The following is a 22,269-nucleotide window of genomic DNA, read 5'->3' as shown; positions in this document are numbered from 1 at the left end:
AGATTCCTTTAAGAACTGGAAATAGAACTGCCATACGACCCAGCAATCCCACTGCTTGGCATGTACACAGAGGAAACCAGAACTGAAAGAGACACGTGTACCCCAGTGTTCATTGCAGCACTGTTTACAATAGCTAGGACATGGAAGCAACCTAGATGTCCATCAGCCGATGAATGGATAAGAAAGCTGTGGTACATATACCCAATGGAATATTACTCAACTATTAGAACACATTTGAATCAGTTCTAATGAGGTGGATGAAACTGGAGCCTATTATACAGAGTGAAGTAAGTCAGAAAGAAAAACACCAATACAGTATATTAACACATATATATGGAATTTAGAAAGATGGTTACAATGACCCTATCTGTAAGACAGCAAAAGAGACACAGATGTATAGAACAGTCTTTTGGACTCTGTGGGAGAAGGCGAGGGTGGGATGATTTGAGAGAATAGCATTGAAACATGTATATTACCATATGTGAAACAGATGACCAGTCCAAGTTTGATGCATGAAACAGGGCACTCAAAATCCAGTGGGACAACCCTGAGGGATGGGATGGGGAGGGAGGTGGGAGTGGGGTTCAGGATGGGGGACACATGTACACCCATGGCTGATTCATGTCAATGTATGGCAAAAACCAGCACAATATTGTAAAGTAATTAGCATCTAATTAAAATAAATAAGTTAACTTTTAAAATTAACCAAATGGATATTTTAGAACTGAAAAATAAAACAGCAGCAAGAACAAAAAAAATCACTGGATGGACTCAACAGCAGAATAGAGATAACAGAGAAATAAAAAGCTAGTGAATCTGAAGCTAGATCAGTAAAAATTATCCAACCTGAACAAGAAAGAAAGAATTTTGAAAAAAATTAACTGAACTTCAGGAACTTGTGGTAAAACAATAAAAAGTCTAATATTCAGGTAATTGAAAGCCCAGAAAGAGGAATATGAGGCAGAAAAATATATTTTAAGAAACAATGGATCCCCCGAACTTCTCAAGTTAGGTAAAACACATAAACCTATAGATTTAAGATGCTGAGCAAACCGTAAACAAGATCAACCCAAATAATTCATCTTCAGACACATTATAATCAAAATGCTCAAAACTAAAGACAGATTGAATAATCTTGAAATCAGTGAGAGAAAAATGACTCTTTGCCTGTAGTGGAACAATGATTTCAACAATTGAAGATTTCTCATCAGAAACCATGAAAACCAGAAGGAGATGGCACATTTTTAAACTGCTAGAAGGCTGAAAGAAAAGAACTATCAACCATGAAGTCCATATCCAGTGCAAATAGCCTTCAGGAGTGAGGGTGAAATAAAGACATTCTCCTACAAAGAAAAATTAAGAGAAATCATAGCCAGCATATCTACTCTAAAAGAATTGCTAAAGGAAGTTCTTCAGACAATAAAAATAATATAGGAAGGAAACTTGGAATATCAGAAATGAAGAACAACAAAAATGGTAAGTATCTTGGTAAATATAGCATTCTTCTCTTGAGGTCTTTCAAACATGCTTGAGAGTTCCCTGGTAGCCCAGTGGTTAGGATTCTGGGCTTTCATCACCGTGGCCTGAGTTCAGTTCTTGATTGGGGAACTGTGATCTCACAAGCCACATGGCATGGCCAAAAAAAAAAAAAAAAAGAAGAAGAAGAATAGAATATGCTTGATAGTTGAAAGCAAAAAATTTAACACTGATGATATAAATATGGTATGTAGATATAGTATGTATACAGATAGAGTATACAATACACTTATAACATGAAGGAAGAAGGGTAAAGGGACGTCTATGGTGGTGAAATTTATACATTCCAATTAAGTGACAAAACATTGATTCTAAATACACTACGAAGAATTAACTATGTATTTTATAATCCCCAAAGTAGTCATAAAATTAATGTAAACAGATATAGTCAAAATCATGATAGACACAAGAATAAGTTCAAATAACCCAAAAGAAGGCAGGGAGGAGTAAACAGAGGAGTGTTAAACAGGAAAAAAGAGAGAGAGAGAGAAAGCACATAATAAAATGACAGACTAAATTCCAACATATCAGAAACTATACCAAGTGTAAATAGTTTAAACACATCAATTAAAATATGAGATTATTAGATTTTAAAAATGTCTCAACTTACACCTGAAATTAACACAATATTGTAAATTAATTATTCTTCATTTTTTAAAATACTCAATTATATGCTATCTAGAAGAAACTCATTTCAAATATGATATAGGTACTTGAAAAGTAAAAGTTTGGAAAAAGATATAACATGCAAATATGAACCAAAAGAAACTGACAAAGTAGACTTTGGAACCAAGAAAATTACCAGGGATAAAGAGAGACCTTACATATTGAAGAAGAGTCAATTCACCAAGAAGACATACAATTCTAAAGGTATATGCACCTAACAACAGAGTTCCAAAATACACAAGGCCAAAACTTTCAGAACTGAATAGAGAAACAAATCCAAAATTATAGTTGGAGATTTCAACACTCCTTTCTCATTAACAGAATTAGAAGATAAAAACTCAGAAAGGATGTAAAACTGAACAACACCATCAACTGAATCTAACTGACATCTGTAGAACACTCCACTCACAACAGCAGAATATACATTTTCCTCAATGCACATATAATACTTAGCAAGGTCCTAAGGTCCTTACCTAGGTCCCAAATCAAACTTCAGTGAATTTCAAGACCTGAAATTATAGAATGTATGCTCTCTGACCATAATGAAATTAAACCTGACGTCACTGCCAAAAAGAACAATAAAGCTCTCCAATCATTTGGAAATTAAGCAGCACTATACCTGTGGTGGATTCATTTTGATATTTGGCAAAACTAATACAATTTATAAAGTTTAAAAATAAAATAAAATAAATTTAAAAAAAGAAAGTCTCCAAGGAAATTAGAAAATATTTTGAACTTAAAAAAATGGAAATACAACATATCAATCTTTGTGGGCTTCAGAAAAAGCAGTGCCGAGGGAAAAATCATAGCATTAAATGCTTATTTTAGAAAAGAAGAAATGTCTCAAGTTCATAATCTAAGATTCTAACTTAAGAAGCTAGAAAAAGAAATAAACATATATACAAATAAACATAAACAGAAATAAAGCAGAAGGAATAAAATAATGAAGACAGGATAAACCGATTAAATAAAAAATTGGTTCTTTTAAAAGATTAATAACCGGATAAGCTTCTGGAAAGACAAAGAATAAAGAGAAGATACAAATAATCGGTACCAGAGGAAAAGGGGGATGTTATTACAAACCTCATTGACATTATTAAAAAATATGGAAACACTGTGAACAACACACAAAAATTTGACAATTTATATGAAAATGAACAGTTCCTTGAAAGCCAGAAACTAGCAAACCTCACCAAGATTAAACAGATAACCTGAGTAACCTTATAATTACTTAAGAAAGTTTGAAAAACCTTCTGAAAAAGAAATTTCCAGGTCCAAATGGCTTCACTGGTGCATTTTGCTAAGTATTTATAGAATAAATAACCATAGATAAACACCATCTTTTCCAGAGAATAGAAGAGGAAAAACTACTTTCTAACTCATTTTCTGAGGCTATTATTATCTTGATATCAACACCAGACAAAGATAGTAGAAATAAACTAGAGACAAATATTCCTGATGAACACAGATGCAAAAATCCTAAACAAAATTTTAGAAGGTTGAATCTAGTAATATACAAAAAGAATAATCCAGGGCAAGGTTTATCCCAGGAATAAAAATCTATCATAGCGATGTCTAAAAAAGAAAAGCCATATGATCATATCAACAAATGCAGAAAAAATTGATAAAATCCATCCATACTACTACTAATAATAACTCTCAGCAAACTAAACTAGAACAGAAATTCCTCAACCTGAGAAAGGCCATCTACAAATTACTACAGCTAACATCATATTTAATGAACAAAGACTGCATGCTTTTTTCCTAAGACTGGGAATAAGGCAATGATATCCACTCTTACTATTCTTATTCAAAATAATACCAGCAGTTGTAGTCAGTGCAATAAGGCAAGAAAAAGAAGTTAAAATGTACATATTATAAAGGACAAAATAAGACTGCCTACTCACAGAAGACATGATTATATATTCAAAGAACCTCAGAAAACCTATAGAGATAGTCAAGGTAGTAATAACTAATAAGTGAGTTTAGTGAAGTCATCACATGCAGGGTCAACCTACAAACACCAATCATAATTTGTGAGCAATGAACAACTAGAAACAAAAAATTTAAATAATAATGATACTTATGATAGCTCCAGAAAATGAAATACTTGGATATAAATCTAACAAAACATGTATAAGATTTGTATGCTGTAAACTACAAAATGGTGATGAAACAAGTCAGACAAGATTAAATAATTGGAAAGACATGTCATGTTCATGGATTGGAAGAATCAAAATAGTAAAAATGCCATTTCTCTTCAAATTGTTCTACAGATTTAAAGCAATTTCAATTAAAATTGCTCCAGGATTTTTCTGTAGATATAGTCAAGTTGATTCTAAAATTTATATGGAAGGCCAAAGGAACTAAAAGAGCTAAAGCAATTTTGAAAAAAAAAAAAAAAGGAAGTTGAGAAATCACAGTATTCAATTTTAAGGCTAATTTATAGTGACAGAAATCAGATCAGTGGTTTCCTGGGAATGGGGGCAGGCATACAGAAGGAAAGACACACGGGACACAGGGAAGGTCTTGGAGTAGTGGATAGATTCATTATCTTATTTGAGGTGTTGGTTCCATGAATACACACACACACACACACACACATATGTCAAACTTATCAAACTGTACACTTTAAATATGTAATATGTGTAGGTCAATTATAACTCAATAAAGCTATTTTTTCAAAAAAGTATTCTTTCCAAAGTGATACATTACTTTTACATCTACATCTAGGTGGCAGTTGGAACCATGCATTTTGACAAAATGTTTGATTCTTATCTTCTAGCAATGTTTTAGTTTGTAAAATAACATATAGGAAGAGTAATATGAAGATAGGCTGGCTTTGCAGCATTTAAAACATTTTTCTGCAGCATTTTTTATATGATTATGATGAAAATAAAAAGGAACATAATCACAATAAGTCATTGCCAGACTACTATTTATTAGTGTTTTGAAGCTTTAGGTATAGTAAGTATGGAATGCAGAGTAAATAACAGATACAGTTTCTTCTCCCTCCCCCAACTCCACCAGCAATTTACAAAGAATCAAGAAGCTTCGTTGATAGTTAAACACCCCTATATTTCTATAGTACCTTTGCAGAAGGCCTTATAGTAGGTTATCAAGACCACCTGTCACCCCTTGTTAGAAATGCTCTACCTTTTAAAAATTGTAAATAAAAATTTAATCCTGTTAATGTCATTGCTTCATGTTTTTGGTAACTAGATGGAAATTTTAGCTCCAGAATTTTCTAATTGTCTTCTACATTTCCTCCACTAGGAAGAGGATGTCACTCATCCTGTGTAAGGATAGGGAGGAATTCCTTTGACTCCTAGGCCAGTTATCTGTTAAAAAAAGAAGAGAGAAACTCTGATACAATGTAATTCACAAGTATTCTCCAAAAGCATTTTTATGATTCACAATAGTATATTTAGCCAACTATTATCCTTGTTTTATTTCCTATAATAAAAAAGAATTATTTGATTAGGTATTTATGGTCCAATCAATTATTCACATGATAATAATTCAACTAGCAACCATTTACAACTAGGATTGAAAACTGAATTATTACTATCTTCTTCCCATCTGTTTAGCAAGGGATTTCTACATTCCTTTTCAACTCAAGAGGTCTATAATTTTTACCAGTGTTTATTTCACTGCCAAAAAGTTAAGAACCTGAAAATATTCTTGTAACATCAAAGCAATCAACTAATCTTATCAGTGTGTTTTAAACACTGATTTTCTAAGCTTATTCTACTGATTTATAGAATTTAGACAAACACTACTGAAGCAAAAAATATTTTAAAGTACTGTCCAAAGTAAGCTAAACACATTGTCCTGGACTTCAGATAACTTAAGGTCTGTGGTGGCGGTGGTTTAGTCTCTAAGTTGTGTCCAATTCTGTTGACCCCATGGACTGTAGCCCGCCAGACTCCTCTGTCCATGGGATTTCCTAGGCAAGAATACTGGAATAGGTTGCCATTTCCTTCTCCAGGGGATCTTTCCAACTCAGGGATCTAACAGGGATCTTGAACCCATGTCTCTTGCATTTCAGGCAGATTCTTTACCACTGAGCCACCAGGAAAGCCTAACTTAAAGTCTAGAAAATCTAAATAAAATGTTTTTAAATCTAGCATGATGAGCTTAAAATGCCAAGTAGAATTGTGTTTGGAAAGTACGAAAAAGCACTAATCACTGAGTTACCTAACTGAAAATCTCCCACCTCACCCTCAAAATATAAGAGATAGCCAGATCACCTTGAAAATTCCACCAGCCTCAGGTTGCTGCAGAAGACCCTTGGAGTCCAACCCATCCCGGGCACAGGTCACGTACATTTCAGAGTAATCCTTCCCTCCGAAGCAGCATGAGGTTGTTTTATCAACAGGCAACTTCACAGTTTGGAGTCTTTTCCCTAGATCACCAAATATTTCATTCAGTCTAGCTCTAGCAAATCTCCAACTACATAACCTTTTGGGACCCCTTGTGGAGCAATAAGAAAGGTCAAAGAAGATTTGAAGGTCAATTCTCCCAGGAGTTTCACCTACCTTCCTTGACAATTTCTTTTGAGAAAAAAGATATACCTCTACAGATAAAGGAGTTCTGACCATAACATTTTGGGCTTTATCTTTGGCCTTTATTTACAAAATCATCCAACTGAGACCTTTGAATATATTTCTCTATAACTTCATTAGTAAGGAAGCTTCTCTGGCCCCTAGTGTCCGGTGTTTTCTAGACATTGTGGGAATTTATCATTTTGCTGTGGGCCTACCTGTCTCAGGATCCAAACGGATCACTCTTCCTCCATTGTAACAGGCCACCCAGAGCTTCCCCTCAACATCAATACACATTCCATCTGGGATTTGTTCTTCCTTCTCCAGCTTGTAAACACTTCTGCGGTTGGCTATGGTAAAAAAGAAAACAAACAAAAACAACACCAAACCACACTCACACATACACACACACCCCCCAAAACCACAGGTCACTCACTAGTGAGCATCAAACAATGAGCAATCAAGTTGATTATAAATACTGATTACTTCCGCTTATCCAGGGTCTGACAAGTGGGTGCCACAGGCAGGATGATTCATGAGGATTCCTAACTCTAAAAAAGTTTAGAAACATGAGTGGGCATCCCTCAACGAAGGATTTTTCACTGCAGGATTTGAGGTGGATTTGCTCCCTTCAGTCTGCATACAGACACAGCTCTCTTAAGCTTTCAGAGGAGGAGAGAAAAAGGAAAGCAGAATTCTTAATAAAATACCAAAAGACCTTTTTGAGGCTTACCTGAACTGAAGCCCTGCCTGCCCACCTCAGATACACTTCAGTCTATGGTTAAACCTTTGCCGTTTTACTTCCAAAATTGCCTGTTTTGTGGAATTCCCTGGCTGTCCAGTGGTTAGGACTCCATGCTCTCACTGCCGAGGGCCTGGGTCCGATTTGCAAATAGTTCATGCACAAAAACTGGCAAGACGTGTAGGCTCTGTTTCTGCCCAATTAAATGCTCCAAAATCACCTTATTGAAACTAAATATTAGAAGGGCTTGTTTCTGAAAAAAGGGGGTATTTTGAAACCAGCTGGCTGGCCTTAAAGAAAATCATAATATACAAAATAAAACAAACATCAAAATTCATAGGAACTTTACACTATACAATCCAAGTCATTACAGTAATCAGATTGAGGTATAATGGAAGGAATGTTGAAACCATGTGTAAGTAAAATGAGTAAAAACAGTCATGAAATAGGGCACTACATATTTCAAAGCAAAACACCTATGCTGGAAATTTTCTGCTTAAATCTGCATGAGACTCTTAGGATATTTTTCAAGTCATTTTTATGATTGGTTTTGCTCTTGTGGTCTGGCACCTTTCATGAAAGTTTCAAGCATGCCCTTTTAAATTCCTCCCAATAATTCCTTCCCTCCCAGCTTCCAACTATGGCTCATTTAGAGCCCAGTGGTAGAGTTGAACAATCTGTAACTACCTTTTTAATTTTTCCATTTTGAATGGTTGTTAATTTGTCTTTGAGTATTTTCCTTTAGTTAACTAAAGTACAAATAAGAAATATCAACCCCAAACTCTAATTTCCTGTTTTTTGTCCCATTCGGCTGTATATTATTTGACTTTAAACACTGGCCGGCAGAACAGGATCCATTTTACAGTGAGCCTCTTTCTAGTGATGGTTGCAAGAAAAAAGATTGAGGACCTAGCCATCTTATGACAATTGTGGCCATACTTAGTTGAGAGCTAAAGCCATGAGAGCCATGGCTGAGACCCAGGGATTGAACCCAGGTCTCCTGCTGACAGCCATGGCTTGACTGGCAGCATAGTCAAGTCTGTGTAATCATTACAATATTGGAATTATAACATTGGGCAGTTCTTTGAAAAATAAGGACCTTTTCAAATGGATTAAGGGAGCAACAGCTGACTAGTCATAAGCACGTGAAAAAGATACCACGAAAAATAATGAAAAGGCACATACAGATCTTTCCCGTCTGCAGGTCATAGTCAAAGGCATCCACGGAGTAGGACAGGCTATCTATGTAATAGAAGATTTTGTGGTCCATAGACCAATCCAAACCATTGGAGATGTCCACCTGGTCAAAGTACTTTTCCACATGGTGGTCAGGAAAGAGGGAGTACAGGGACCCTTGGCGGCGCTCCAAAACTGCCGGAGCTGTTTCCTCAGCCATGGTACCTACAAAATCCAAAGAGCATGGAGCTCAGCCACACAGCATCCTGCCTGTGCACAGTGTCATCTCTCACCAGGGCTCCTTCCCCATGATGAAATCAAGGAAATGATGATACAGTCCCAATCTGGGTCCTATGCTTTTTTTTTTTTTTTTAATGGCAACTACCTTGCTTGCCATGCTAATTAAAACTACCTGGAGAGGTTTTAGTTCAAGACATCTGCATCAACACATTTTCTCCCACTGAGCAAACTCTAGTATTAGTTGCTCAGTCATGTCCGACTCTTTGCGAACCCATGGACTGTAGCCCACCAGGCTCCTCCATCCATGGGATTTTCCAGGCAAGAATACTGGAGTGGGTTGCCATTTCCTCCTCTAGGGGATCTTCCCAACCCAGGGTCAAACCTGGGTCTTCTGTGTTGCCGACAGACTCTTTACTGTCTGAACCACCTAAGCAAACTCTAAGACCTGGACAAAATACACAGCGTAGTTTTTTGAGAACTCTGTGATGTAAGTCAGCTCAGAGAAGAACAGAGAATTTGAAGTATCACCTAACCAGCAGTGAGTTTTCAAGTTCTCCATTTTATCCTCCAGTGAGGGACTAAACACAGCACAGCACATGTCCTGGCCTGAACTCAACCCAGTCTGAAACGTGGAAGTGAGCGCTGTGGTGCAGGCAGAATGAGGTCCAAGAGAAACCTCCAAATCTGGCACAAGGAGCAGAAAACACTCCTGTGGCTCAGAGAGAGAGAGAGAGTGGAAGAAAACCCCCGCTTATATTCCACTCCCTTTTTTCCATTTTCTCATGCACCAGCCCCCAGGCAATTTTGCAGCTAGAGCAGCAAAGGGAGAGAGCCGTCAGCAACAGGAAACTACAGGAATCAAAGGTGCCGTTCCTCTCCATTTAGTGAAGCTTCAGGGACAAAAGGGCAGCTCAAATGCTGTTGCTTTCATGTTCTCTCTCTCTCTCTCTGCCTGCCACTTGGCCCTGGAGGCAGAATAATCATAGAAGTGGGTGGTTTCTGGCTGGAGGAATGAAAAGGAGAGCTCCAGGAAGCTGGAAAGTACTAGAAGCTAGTGAAGAGGGATGATGCTCAGGAATGCAGTCTCATAAAGTTGTTTGTGATCTGCTTGTCCATGCATGGATCTGATTCTAATTAGCATACTAAAAGACTTGGAGAATGGAGCTAATGGATAGAACTCTTCTTTCTAATTCTCAGAGTGACCACTGAGTGGCACACTTAATGCCACCTAATAGAAAGCAGGTTGGAACTGGTGGGTGCATGTGTGCTCAGTCACTTCAGTTGTGTCCAACTCATTGCAACCCTATGGACTGTAGCCCGCCCGGCTCCTCTGTCCGTGGGATTCTCCAGGCAAGAATAACAGAATGGGTTGCCATGCCTTCCTCCAAGGGGTTTGATTGATTTCCTCCTCCAAGGAACTGATGCTTTTGAATTGTGGTGTTGGAGTAGACTCTTGAGAGTCCCTTGGACTGTAGGGAGATCAAACCAGTCCATCCTAAAGGATATCAGTCCTGAATATTCATTGGAAGGACTGATGCTGAAGCTGAAACTCCAATACTTTGGCCACCTGATGTGAAGAATTGATTCATTGGAAAAGACCCTGATGCTGGGAAAGATTGAGGGCAGGAGGAGAAGGAGATTACAGAGGATGAGATGGTTGGATGGCATGACTGACTCAATGGACATGAGTTTGAGCAAGTTCCGGGAGATGATGAAGGACAGGGAAGCCTGGAATGCTGCAGTCCATGGGGTTGCAAAGAGTTGGACACAACTGAGTGACTGAACTATGAACTGCCTCCAAGGGATCTTCCGGACCTAGGGATTGAACTCGAGTCTCTTAAGTCTCCTGCATTGGCAGGAGGGTTTTTTACCACTTGCGCCAACCTAGGAAGCCCTTTGAGAAGCTGAGTAAACCTCAACAGGATCAGTCCAAAGGAACCTATACTTAGACACATCGTAATCAAATTTCCAAAAACTTAGGTTAAATAGAAATCCTTAAGATTAATAAAAGAAAAATGACATACTACATATAGGAGAATGATGATTTCAATGACTGTTGATTTTTCATGAGAAACTGGAGGTCAGAAGGAAGTGATACATATTTAATTTGTCAACCTAGGTAGGATTCTATATTAAGTGAAAATACCCTTGAAGAATAGAGGAGAAATAAAGACATTCTCATGTGAAGTAAAACTAAGAGAATTCATAGCCAGCAGACTTGTTCTAAAAGAATTGCTAAAGGAAGTTCTTCAGATAGAAAGGAAATATTGAAAAAAAAAAACCAAAAGGAATATCAGGAATGAAGAAAGAGCTATAGAAATAGTAAATGTGAGACACGTGTACCCCAATGTTCATCGCAGCATTGTTTATAATAGCCAGGACATGGAAGCAACCTAGATGTCCATCAGAAGATGAATGGATAAGAAAGCTGTGGTACATATACACAATGGAGTACTACTCAGCCATTAAAAAGAATACATTTGAATCAGTTCTAATGAGGTGGATGAAACTGGAGCCTATTATACAGAGTGAAGTAAGCCAGAAAGAAAAACACCAATACAGTATACTAATGCATATATATGGAATTTAGAAAGATGGTAGTGATAACCCTGTATGCAAGACAGCTAAAGAGACACAGATGTATAGAACAGTCTTTTGGACTATGTGGGAAAGGGAGAGGGTGGGATGATTTGGGGGAATGGCATTGAAACATGTATAATATCATATAAGAAACGAATCGCCAGTCCAGGTTTGATACAGGATCCTTGGGGCTGGTGCACTGGAATGACCCAGAGGGATGGTATGGGGAGGGAGGTGGGAGGGGGGTTCAGGATGGGGAACACATGTATGCCCGTGGTGGATTCATGCTGATGTGTGGCAGAACCAATACAATATTGTAAAGTAATTAGCCTCCAATTAAAATAAGTAAATTTAAATTAAAAAAAAGAAATAGTAAATGTATGAGTAAATATAATAGAAAGCAAAAATTACATTTTTCTGATGGGATTTTTAATCTATGTATATAAAGACAACTATAACATAAGTGGGTGATTATCAACTGAAGTGGTAAAATATTGGTTCTAGATAGACTGAAAAATTAACTATATATTTGCAACCCTTTCAGGAGCCCTTAAAAAATTACACGGAAAGATATGATGAAAATCATAATAAATAAATTGAATTCTATAAAATACTCAAATAACCCAAAAGAAGGCAGGAAAAGGGAAACAGAATAACAAAAAAATACAGCAGGAAAGAAGAGAAAATAACAAAATGGTAGCTCTAAGTCAAAGTGTGTGCTTGTGTACTTAGTCGCTCAGCTGTGTCTGACTCTTTTGTGACCCCGTGGACTGTAGCCTGCCAGGCTCCTCTGTCCATGGGATTCTCCAAGCACGAATACTGGAGTGGGTTGCCATTTCCAACTCCAGGTGATTTCCTCACCCAGGGATTGAACCTGCGTCTCTTGCATCTCCAGCATCGGCAGGCAGGTTCTTTACCACTAGTGTCACTTGGGAAGCCCAAGATATATACTATGCAAATATTAACTTAAAAAACTGCAGAGGCTATGTTAATATCAGATAAGATATACTTAGAGCAAAGGAAGTTACCAGGGATAAATAGGAGTACTATATATTGTGAAAATGGTCACTTTACTAAGCCGACATAATAATCCTAAATGTTCATGCGCTTAACAACAGAGCTTTAAAATATACAAAGGAAAAGACAGAACTGAAGGGAGAAACAAATCCGTAAATCTGGCTGGAGATGTTGGCATCCCTTTCTCAATAATAAATCCATGTAGATAGAAAATCAGCAAAGAAATAGAAGAACTGAACACCATCATCCAACTGGACCTAAGTGACATTTATAGAGAACACTCCATTAACTCAAGTGCCCATGGACAATTCACTTAGATTTGAGTGTGATCTCCGGGGACAGAGTAGAATTTCACATAATGTAGAAACTGGAAAGCTCATTTATTGTGACATACTCCATCTGAAAGAAGAGTGACTTAGAGCAAAATGGACTGAAACTGGGAAGCCTGAATAGGAAGCTGGACAGGGTAAATCCTTCCTCCCTATTTTCTTGCTATAAGACAATTGGGCTTGTTTCGTTACTATTCAACTGCGCTCCCTCCCCAACTCATCTCTTTCTCCCACTACCTGCCTCACAGAAAGAGATGTCTGTAACATGAAAGGGGATCCCCCACTGCTTGGAAAGGGCTCTTCTTTAGTGGGAAACAACAACCTGGAGCCCTGGGTTATGCATCACTGTCTAGTAGTGAGACCCGACAGGTGAGAACATGGGTGTTGGGACACCTTCAGGGTACTACCCACCACTAAGAGACCCCATCCAGATTATCAGATGACCTCACCCTTTTCTGGACCAGGGACAGCTCTCAACACCTGCCGAAAGCTATGAACTCTCTGTAGAAAAAAGGTCTTCGATGCTATTGACAGATGCACATGACCAGTGTGTATACTCACACTGATGCCTACAACTTTATGTGGTCTCCAGAAGGCAAAGGTTAAGGACTGGGGACTGGGGACTCCAGGCTAAGAAATCAGGCCTCTGAGGACATTATAATTTTGTCTCACCAAATGCCACAGAGCTGTACACTTATAGCTAAGAGGGAGAGAGAAAATCAATTTCAACAGGAGGCAGGGTATCTGATCATATTTCTTCATCCCACAGTACTGGCTGAAGGGCTTCCAATGGACTATCAGCTTTAATCTTTCAACCTGTCTTGGACTAAATCTGTGGTTGTATAAAGTCCAGGTAGATGGGAAACTATTCACACCACCTGCTCAGATCTTACCTCCCTTCAATGTTGAAAGTGAATGAAGCCAGACAGCATGGCTGATGATGTGAGGGGCTGAGTGGGGAGTGGAAACAGCAGGCATTTAGAATCAATTTTGGCTAATTATTGGGCTTCCCTAGTAACTTAGACATAAAGAATCTGCCTGCAATGCAGGAGACCTGGGTTCAATCCCTGGGTTGGGAAGATCTCCTGGAAGAGGAAATAGCTACCCACTCTAGTATTCTTTCCTGGAGAATCCCATGGATGGAGGAGCCTGGTGGGCTACAGTTCAGGGGTTTGCAAGGAGTCTGACACAACTGAGCATCTAACACTTGGTTAACTATAGGGTTGTTATGTTGGGATGAAAATGAGAACTAAATATGAAATGCATTATTAACTTCAACACAGACTTAAAATTCATTTTAAGCTGTGTATAAGTCATTCTGCAGCCATCTTCTTAAAGATGGCTTCAAGCACAAATCATCAAGTAATGTAAAACCTAAGGGAGAAATTTTGATGAGGACCAGGATATTTGCTTGGACTTAAAATGTCTCCTCATGTTGTAGCCAGTCTCTAGGATGGCCCTGAATGATCCCTGACTCCCATTATTCACACCCTTGTCTAGTCCCCTCCATAATTATGTGGCCAATAGCACCTGGCAGAAGTGATGCTATGTTATTTCTGAGATTGCTTATAATAGGACTGTAGCTTCCATCTTGGGTGTTTTCCCTCTTTTTCTCTCTCCCTCCCTCCCTCTCATCACCAGATCTAGGGAAGCCAGGTCCTGAGCAATCTTATGGAGAGGCCCATGTAGTAAGAAATTGAAACCTCTTGCCAACTGCCATGTGAGTGAGCTTTGAAGCAGATCCTCCAGACCCCTTTAGAGACTCTAGCCTCCTCCAAAGCTACAGACCCAAACAACAACTTGACTGCAATTTCATGACATAGCCTTGAACCATCCAGCTAAGCCAGACTCAGGTTTTTGACCTTCAGAAGATAATAGATGTTTGTTATTTTAATGACTAAATTTCAGGGTAATTTGTTACACGGTAATATATCACTAACAAACCCTACAAGCTGCTTATAAATCTCAATTAAAAATAGTAACTATGCAGTAGAGAAATCTAAGACCTCAACTGGGTGATCAAAACTAATATCACTGATGGGGGGCAGATGTTACCCAGATGGGAACCCTGAGAAGGACAGAACTATGCAGTGATTCCAGCCATGAATGTATATATAGCATCAATCTAATCACAAGGAAGCATTAGACAAATGCAACAACATGAGGAATGTTCTATAAAAGAAAGAGGAGAGTTGGGTAGGACTGTAGTCTTCAAAAATGGCAATGTCCTTAAAAAAAGAAAGGCTATGTTCTGTTCTAGATGAAAAAAGATGAAAGAGAAATGACAACTAAATGCAGTACATAATCCTAGACTGGATTCTGTACTAGAAGGAAAAATACTACTCTTAAAAACATTTTTATATAAAATGTTTATATAAACTACATAAATACTATATTATATAATTATATATTTTAATATATATAAATATACCATACATTTTACACAATATATTATATATTTAATAATAAACTATATTATACATAAATAATATATATGTAAAAAGGCTGGTGAATTTGGTGAATTGATAGAACTGGAATGTAGGCAGTGCATCAGATAAAATTGTTGTATAATGTTAAACTTCTTTGAATTGATTACTGTACTGTGGTTATATAAGAATATGTCATTTTTTTCTTGGGAAATTCACAGGGAAATATTTTAGAAGTAAAGATACATGATATATACAACTTACTTTCAAATGATCCTGGAGAAAAATGTTTATATGTACTAAGAACAGACAGAACAAAATGCTGTTAATAGGTGAGTCTAGGTAAGGGCTATCAGAGAAGGCAATGGCACCCCACTCCAATACTCTTGCCTGGAAAATCCCATGGACAGAGGAGCCTGGTAGGCTGCAGTCCATGGGGTTGCTACGAGTCAGATACGACTGAGCAACTTCACTTTCACTTTTCACTTTCATGCATTGGAGAAGGTAATGGCAACCCACTCCAGTGTTCTTGCCTTGAGAATCCCAGGGACAGGGGAGCCTGGTGGGCTGCCGTCTATGGGGTCCCACAGAGTTGGACACGACTGAAGTGACTTAGCAGCAGCAGCAGCAGGTAAAGGCTATATGGGTGTTGTTTGTGTTGTTCTTACTTTTTTTTCCCGTAAATTTGAAATTATTTCCAATTTAAACAGCAATCACAGTTTGCTGCTGCTGCTGCTGCTGCTAAGTTGCTTCAGTTGTGTCCAACTCTGTGCGACCCCATAGATGGCAGCACACCAGGCTCCCGTCCCTGGGATTCTCCAGGCAAGAACACTGGAGTGGGTTGCCATTTCCTTCTCCAATGCATGAGAGTGAAAAGTGAAAGTGAAGTCGCTCAGTCGTGTCCGACTCTGTGCGACCCCATCCACAGCAGCCCACCAGGCTCCTCCGTCCATGAGATTTTCCAGGCAATAACCTTGTCTTAAAACTTATTTAAACTACAAAATACCATACAAATTTAGGTTGCCTCAGACAGCAATTGAAAGAAATATCTATGAAGTTTTTCTCATGGGATTTTTTTTTTTTTTGGATACAAGTGACTTAAGTAATAAGAAAAGAAGAACCCAAGACCCATTATGGATACTTCTTTTACCACTGCAGCTGTGAGACTTTTATAAGTCATATTCTTCTGTTTTTTTTAAAGTCACTCAGTCATGTCTGACTCTGCTACCCCATGGACTGTAACCCTCCAGTCCCTTTTGTCCATGGGATTTCCCAGGCAAGAATACTGGAGTGGGTTGCCATGCCCTCCTCCAGATCTTCTCAACCCAGGGATCGAACCCTCAATCTCTTGTATCTCCTGCTTTGGCAGGGGGATTCTTTACCACTAAGCCACCTGGGAAGCTCCAAATCTCAGTAAGTAGGTGCTAAAAATAAACCATACCGGCAAAGTATCTCCCAGCGGGATCCACCTTCCCGTCATTGAATCGATTGTTTTTCTTCTCTTTATCTACTGTGGCCAAGACAACTGCTGACTGATCTTCCCAGTTCAAAGCACAGAACTTTGTTCCAACTGTGGCAACATAGTCTCCTGACTGGCGAAGGGCCACAGAGCTGACAGGGGCATCTGCAGAGGCAAAAGCAGCAGTCAGAAGGTAGCCAGCAGTCACACTGCAGCCATCACACTACCCCGCATCTCTAGGTGTGTGCAGCTCTTTGACAATAGGAGTGCTCCCTCCTTTCTGTTGAACAGTGAAGGCTACATAACCGAGTATATTCGTTGAGCATGAACTCTGTGTGCTGTTCTGCGCAGCAGGGATGGAAAGATGGATGAAATCCAGCTTCCAGCCTAGTGGGTGAAGCAGAGAAGTCAAACCACAGCAGTCACCATACACTGGGGCAGGCACCAAAGCAAGTTCAGAGGAGAGGTTCCTAAGGATGTGTGATGTGTGTGTGTGTGTGTGTGTGTACCAGGACAGTTGATACAGAAGTGATACTCAATTTGCCTGATCTTCAGGAAATTCAGAGACAAAAATTGTGTTTTGTTCTAGCAACAGGGTTTTGCACCATCTCTCTCTCCAAAAAAGGGCTTGTCTTGTTTTTCTTTTTAATTAGGACTTATCTTTTTTTAAGGGACATATTTTGTATACTTTTAACTGAAATTTTCTTTTCAAATCCTTTTTGGTAGTTAAGCATAGTGAAAAAAAAAAAAAAAGAAATGTAGATGCAGTGATTTAAAACTCACATTGTCCTTATAGTACTCTATTTTGTATATTTAAATTTTAGGTTTCCTGGGTTTAACATTTTTCCATGGAAACTTTTTTTTTTTTTTTTTAAGTGGATAGATTGATTACTGTGGTGTGCTCAAGGGAAACAAAATGACAGAATTTACGGTGAAAACATTTTGCAAGCAGCTATTCTGTACAAGACGGTGCTTGGGAGCAGCTGGGTGTTTGGGAAAGGCTCTTAGCTAAAAGCCCTGCAAAGAAGTGGATTCCAGCCGTGAATTGTCCCAGGAAATGTGTGTGTGCCTGCTCAGTCATGTCCGACTCTTTGTGACTCCATGGACTGTAGCCCGCCAGGCTCCTCTGCCCACGGGATTCTCCAGGAAAGAATACTGGACTGGTTTGCCATTTCCTCTGCCAGGGGATCTTCCCAACTCAGGGATCGAACCTGCGTCTCTTAACATCTTCTGCATTGGCAGGTGGATTCTTTACCACCAGGTGGCGCTAGCGGATGCTTTACCATCTGGTGGTGCTAGCGGATTCTTTACCACCTGGTGGCGCTAGTGGTAAAGAATCTGCCTGCTAATGCAGGAGATGCAAGAGACTCGGGTTCGATCACTATGTTGGGAAGATCCAACATAGGGATGTTGGCGGAGGTAATGGCAAGTCACTCCAGTATTCTTGCCTGGAGAATCCCATGGACAGAGGAACCTGGCAGGCTACAGTCCATGGGGTCACCAAGAGTTGGGCACGACTGAGCACTCGCACACACATTCCACCTGGGAAGACTCTCAGGGAATGTGCAGGACACTATTAGGAGCGTCACATCCTCATCAGGGATCCCAACCTGTGGCCTGTGCTGTATTCTGTGCTTAGTCGCTCAGTCTGCTCAGTCCCAACCCAGGAATCAAACCGGGGTCTCCCGCATTGAGGGTGGATTCTTTATCAGTTGAGCTACCCGGTTAGCGTTTAAGCCCTTCGGAGGGTTTGAGTTTTTGTCTTTGTTTTGCAGATTAGGGGTAGGAATATATCCCTGGGCTTCCCTGATAGCTCAGTTGGTAAAGAATCCGCCTGCAATGCAGGAGACTCTGTTCAATTCCTGGGTTGGGAAGATCCGCTGGAGAAGGGATAGCCTACCCACTTCAGGATTCTTGGGCTTCACTTGTGGCTCAGCTGGTAAAGAATCCACCTGCAATGCAGGAGACCTGGCTTCGATCCCTGGGTTGGGAAGATCCCCTGGAGAAGGGAAAGGCTACCCTCTCCAATATTCTGGCCTGGAAAATTCCATGGACTGTATAGTCCATGGGGTTGCAAAGAGTCGGACACGACTGAGTGACTTTCACAATTCACATAAATCCTTAATATGTGCACCCTAAGTAAGGGAGACTAGAGAAGGTCGTGGGTCCCTCCCCCGACTCTGATCATAGCAGGTCATAGTCATTTTTGCCTTTAGCCACAGTCATGTCCCTGAGTGTATTAAAAGCTGTTCCCTCTCATTAAAAAGGAAAAAAGTCCCCAGTTTTGAATTGAGAGAGTGTCCTAAGGTCACAGGACCCTGGTATCTCTTTCCCACCAGCACAATAAGGAAAAGAAACTTATTACTTCTGAAGCCCATACCCTTGGGCCATAGAAGGTGATAAACCCCTCCTTGGGAAATCACAGGGCCATTAACAGGCACTTGAAACTCTCTTGTGAATCCCATTTAGAACAAGGAACAGATGGGGAGGGAGGTGGGAGGGGGGTTCAGGATTGGGAACACATGTACAGCTGTGGCAGATTCGTGTTGATATATGGCAAAACCAATACAATATTGTCAAGTAATTAGCCTCTAATTAAAATAAATAAATTTAAATTAAAAAAATAAAAATAAAACCTTAAAAAAAAACCAAAAACGAACAGAAAGTCCCCGTTTATGCTAAGTCCAAAAGCTCTTCTTTGCACATTCAAAGAGAGGATATATCTGTTGTTTATTTGTTTGCAAACTAAAGCTTTGGACTGACCCAAGGTAGATAACCTTTGCTGTGCCACAAACCGGGTCTCCAACTTTCAATGCTGGTGTTTGAAGGTATTAAGGAAAGAGCCTACTTTCTTGGACTGTGACTCACCATCCCAAACAAGACCGGGAATGTGGCACAGCACCCACAGGGGAAGAAGAAAGTATCGACTATCCAGATTTTACTCTTGGGTCAAAGTGGGGGATCCAGAAAGGGTGATAATACAATAGTTTTCAAGCATAAGCTTTAACAATCAAGTCCCAGAGGAAAAACACACTAAGTGACCGCCCCTCCCCAGGGAAGATCTGCTGTCTGGGCAGATCCAGGCCCATCCTTCATCCTTACCCACGGTCACTCGCTGCACTTGCTTGCTGAGAGAATCCCACCGGCAAACCTTTTTGGCAGGAATATCTACGAAGAGCAGAGAGTTGGACGCCTCCTCCCACACTGGAGACTCACCACAGTGGCAGTTCTCCCGCAAAACACACTCAATCTTAATGGAAGACATTGTCATGGGGGAGACCTACTGAAGGCAACAGAGATATGTTATCACACAGAGCAAATTCAGCAAAACACCTGACTTAAGACCCTGGTAAGATCCCAGTAGAGGCTGCTTTTAAAATCGGAACTGGAAAGGCTGGACACACTTTCTCCAGGTAAGAATAAAATATGCAATGTGGCAGGAGGAAATGCATAAAAAAGAAAAAAGAAGCCATAACACAAGACATCTTCAATCAACTTACCAGTGTTTTTTTTCAAAGTTTCTGTAAAAAAGAGAACAAAAACAACACTCCAACATCCACACCTTGGCTCTAGCTGACCCCCAGAGAGAGCTGGCTAGTTGGACTAGGCAAGGCTGCTTTTATGCCAGCACCCAAGCCCCCAAGGCTGGTCAGGGGGCGGACAGTTCCCTCATTGGGCGTCTGAAGGTCACCTTCTTCTCTGCCCTTCAGATCCGCCCATGGTGTTGATTGCCTTCTCTCACTGCCCAAAGGCCAATCTTCCTTCTCTGCATTTTTAGAAATGCACTAAATACACTAAATTAGAACTAACATCCATTTTCTTTTTTTAAAATTGAAATACAGTTGACTTACGATGTTGTGTTAATTACTGCTGTACAAAAAAGTGATTGTTATACATATATATGTACATTCTTTTTTTAATATATTATTTTCCATTATGGTTAATCTTAGGATATTGAATACAGTTCTCTGTGCTGTACAGTAGGGCCTTGTCTATCTATTCTATATATAAAAACTTACATCTGCTAACTCCAATGTCCCACTTCATCCCTCCTCCAAACCGTCCCCCTTGGTAACCACCAGTCTTTTCTCTATAACATTCATTTTCAAATTCAGACACCGGAAAAGGGGGAGAAAAGAACCTCTCTGGGATACCCTTGTAGGAAATGACAGGCCCTTAGCTATTCCTTGCTATCTAGGAAGGCACCCTGCCAGTTTGGCAAGGATTCTTGAACTCCACAGGCAGGAACATTCTATGCTGGGACTTTTAGGCCAGAGGCTGTGACTGGTGAACTGGTAGAAGAAAAAGAAAAATTATTGGAAAAGAAAAAAATCCTTACTTAAGCAACTCATGTGGGAGAGGAAAGACAACTTTCCAGAGCCTTCTCTCTTTCCCAAACTCTGTCCTAATGATAATCAAAATTGCCTGCATCTTTATCCTTTTTCCTGACAGCTATCTGATTTGAAGTCAGTGGTTCCACACACAGATGGGCAAATTAATGACAGGGAAAAAAAAAGAAAAGTAATCTTCGGTTTAATATTTCCATCTATAAACAGTTTTTTTTTTTTTTTTAAAGAAACATACAGCTCAAATCGTTCTCACATACGGCCTGCCAGCACCGTAGCATCTCACTGGTTGTTCAAAATTGGCAGAGGTTCCAAAGGCTATCAATTTGAGATAAGGCCCAAGATCAGACGCGGGACTTTTGCAATCGCAACTTTCAGCCCCATGCTCCGTGGCGCAAGCTGGGTGATGCCAATGACCCCTTTCCGCTCAGGCTTCGGAGAGCAGGGTGTGAGAGGAGGCCATGGCCGTGAATGGGTGGCCCGCCCAGCGGGGACACGACGTCATATGGCCGCGCTGCGCGAGGCCATCTGTGCGGGCGAGGGGGCCTCGCCCCCGCGCACCCGCTGGCGGCGCGGCTGCGGCCTCGCGTGACCGCGGGAACGCTGAAGGTTGCGCCTGCCTAGTCCCCAGCCCCCGTCGGCCCCGTGGGGTGCGCAAGGGGCGCGGGGGTCTTCTTCCCCCGCGATCGGTCTTCTCCCGGCCGCGCGGGTTTGTGGGTGGGGGCGGCTGTTGCCAGATGGTACCGCTCCAGGGAGGGGACCGGGAGGCCGGCCCGACCCGGGGAACTCACCAGGCTGATGACTAGCAGGAGGCTGGAGGTCAGGTGGACAGTCGCCTGGCCGGGGCTGCGGTTGGGGGTGGGGATCGGCTCCCTCCACGCCGTCCTCTACTCTTCGGCTGCAAGAATCTGGCAGAGCCGCCGGGGGCAGGGAGGTGGGGCAAAGGCTTGGGGCCCAGTGAACCCAAGCTTTGGAGTTTGGACGGATAGCTAGAGGTTATCTCTGACTTAACTGAAAAAAAGTTATTGAAATGCCTCGATGAGAGATTGGGTCGAGGGTCTGATTAAACACAAACAGGTTCAAAAGGAAAGTTCAAAGCGGTTAAACAAATCTTCAGTTTTCCTAGTGGAGAAGAGTCGGCAGGCTGGAGGCCAACTCTTGCAAAAACGGTTTTTTTTTTTTTTGGTTGGGGAAGAGGAGAGGCT

At 40.5% G+C, this 22,269-nt stretch overlaps 1 protein-coding gene across 6 annotated transcripts; it reads right to left on the bottom strand.

Annotated features, from left to right (window-relative positions):
- Nucleotides 1-5,123: 5,123 nt before the first annotated feature.
- On the bottom strand, nt 5,124-21,992 carry RGN (regucalcin). Of its 6 annotated transcripts, none has more exons than XM_061409882.1 (7): nt 21,856-21,992; nt 19,821-19,998; nt 16,701-16,883; nt 8,677-8,892; nt 6,968-7,099; nt 6,456-6,610; nt 5,124-5,543 (listed from the first exon to the last, which is right to left on the bottom strand). In XM_061409882.1, the coding sequence occupies exons 2-7, from the start codon at nt 19,987-19,989 to the stop codon at nt 5,493-5,495; spliced, it is 906 nt and encodes a 301-aa protein (XP_061265866.1). In that variant the 5' UTR covers nt 19,990-19,998; nt 21,856-21,992; the 3' UTR covers nt 5,124-5,492. The 6 variants fall into 6 exon arrangements, with proteins under 6 accessions (XP_061265866.1, XP_061265867.1, XP_061265870.1 ...); XM_061409883.1 differs by having other exon boundaries at nt 19,821-20,001; nt 21,856-21,991; XM_061409886.1 differs by lacking the exon at nt 21,856-21,992 and adding an exon at nt 21,303-21,536 and having other exon boundaries at nt 19,821-20,001.
- Between the last annotated feature and the right edge of the window lie 277 nt (nt 21,993-22,269).

The sequence above is a fragment of the Bos javanicus genome, chromosome X (genome assembly GCF_032452875.1).
Source record: "Bos javanicus breed banteng chromosome X, ARS-OSU_banteng_1.0, whole genome shotgun sequence".
NCBI lineage: Eukaryota > Metazoa > Chordata > Mammalia > Artiodactyla > Bovidae > Bos > Bos javanicus.
Note: the sequence above shows the minus strand (reverse complement) of the source record. Positions and strands in the feature narration are given on the sequence as shown.

What these genes read in the sequence shown, in the direction of transcription:
- RGN (XM_061409882.1), bottom strand. Translation starts at nt 19,989, where the DNA reads ATGACAATGTCTTCCATTAAGATTGAGTGTGTTTTGCGGGAGAACTGC. An exon ending in CGCTGGGAGATACTTTGCCG is followed by an intron (nt 8,893 to 16,700) that starts GTATGGTTTATT and finishes TGGATTTTGTAG; the next exon opens with GTACCATGGCTGAGGAAACA. An exon ending in AGGCTGGTGGAATTTTCAAG is followed by an intron (nt 5,544 to 6,455) that starts GTGATCTGGCTA and finishes TTTTTTTAACAG; the next exon opens with ATAACTGGCCTAGGAGTCAA.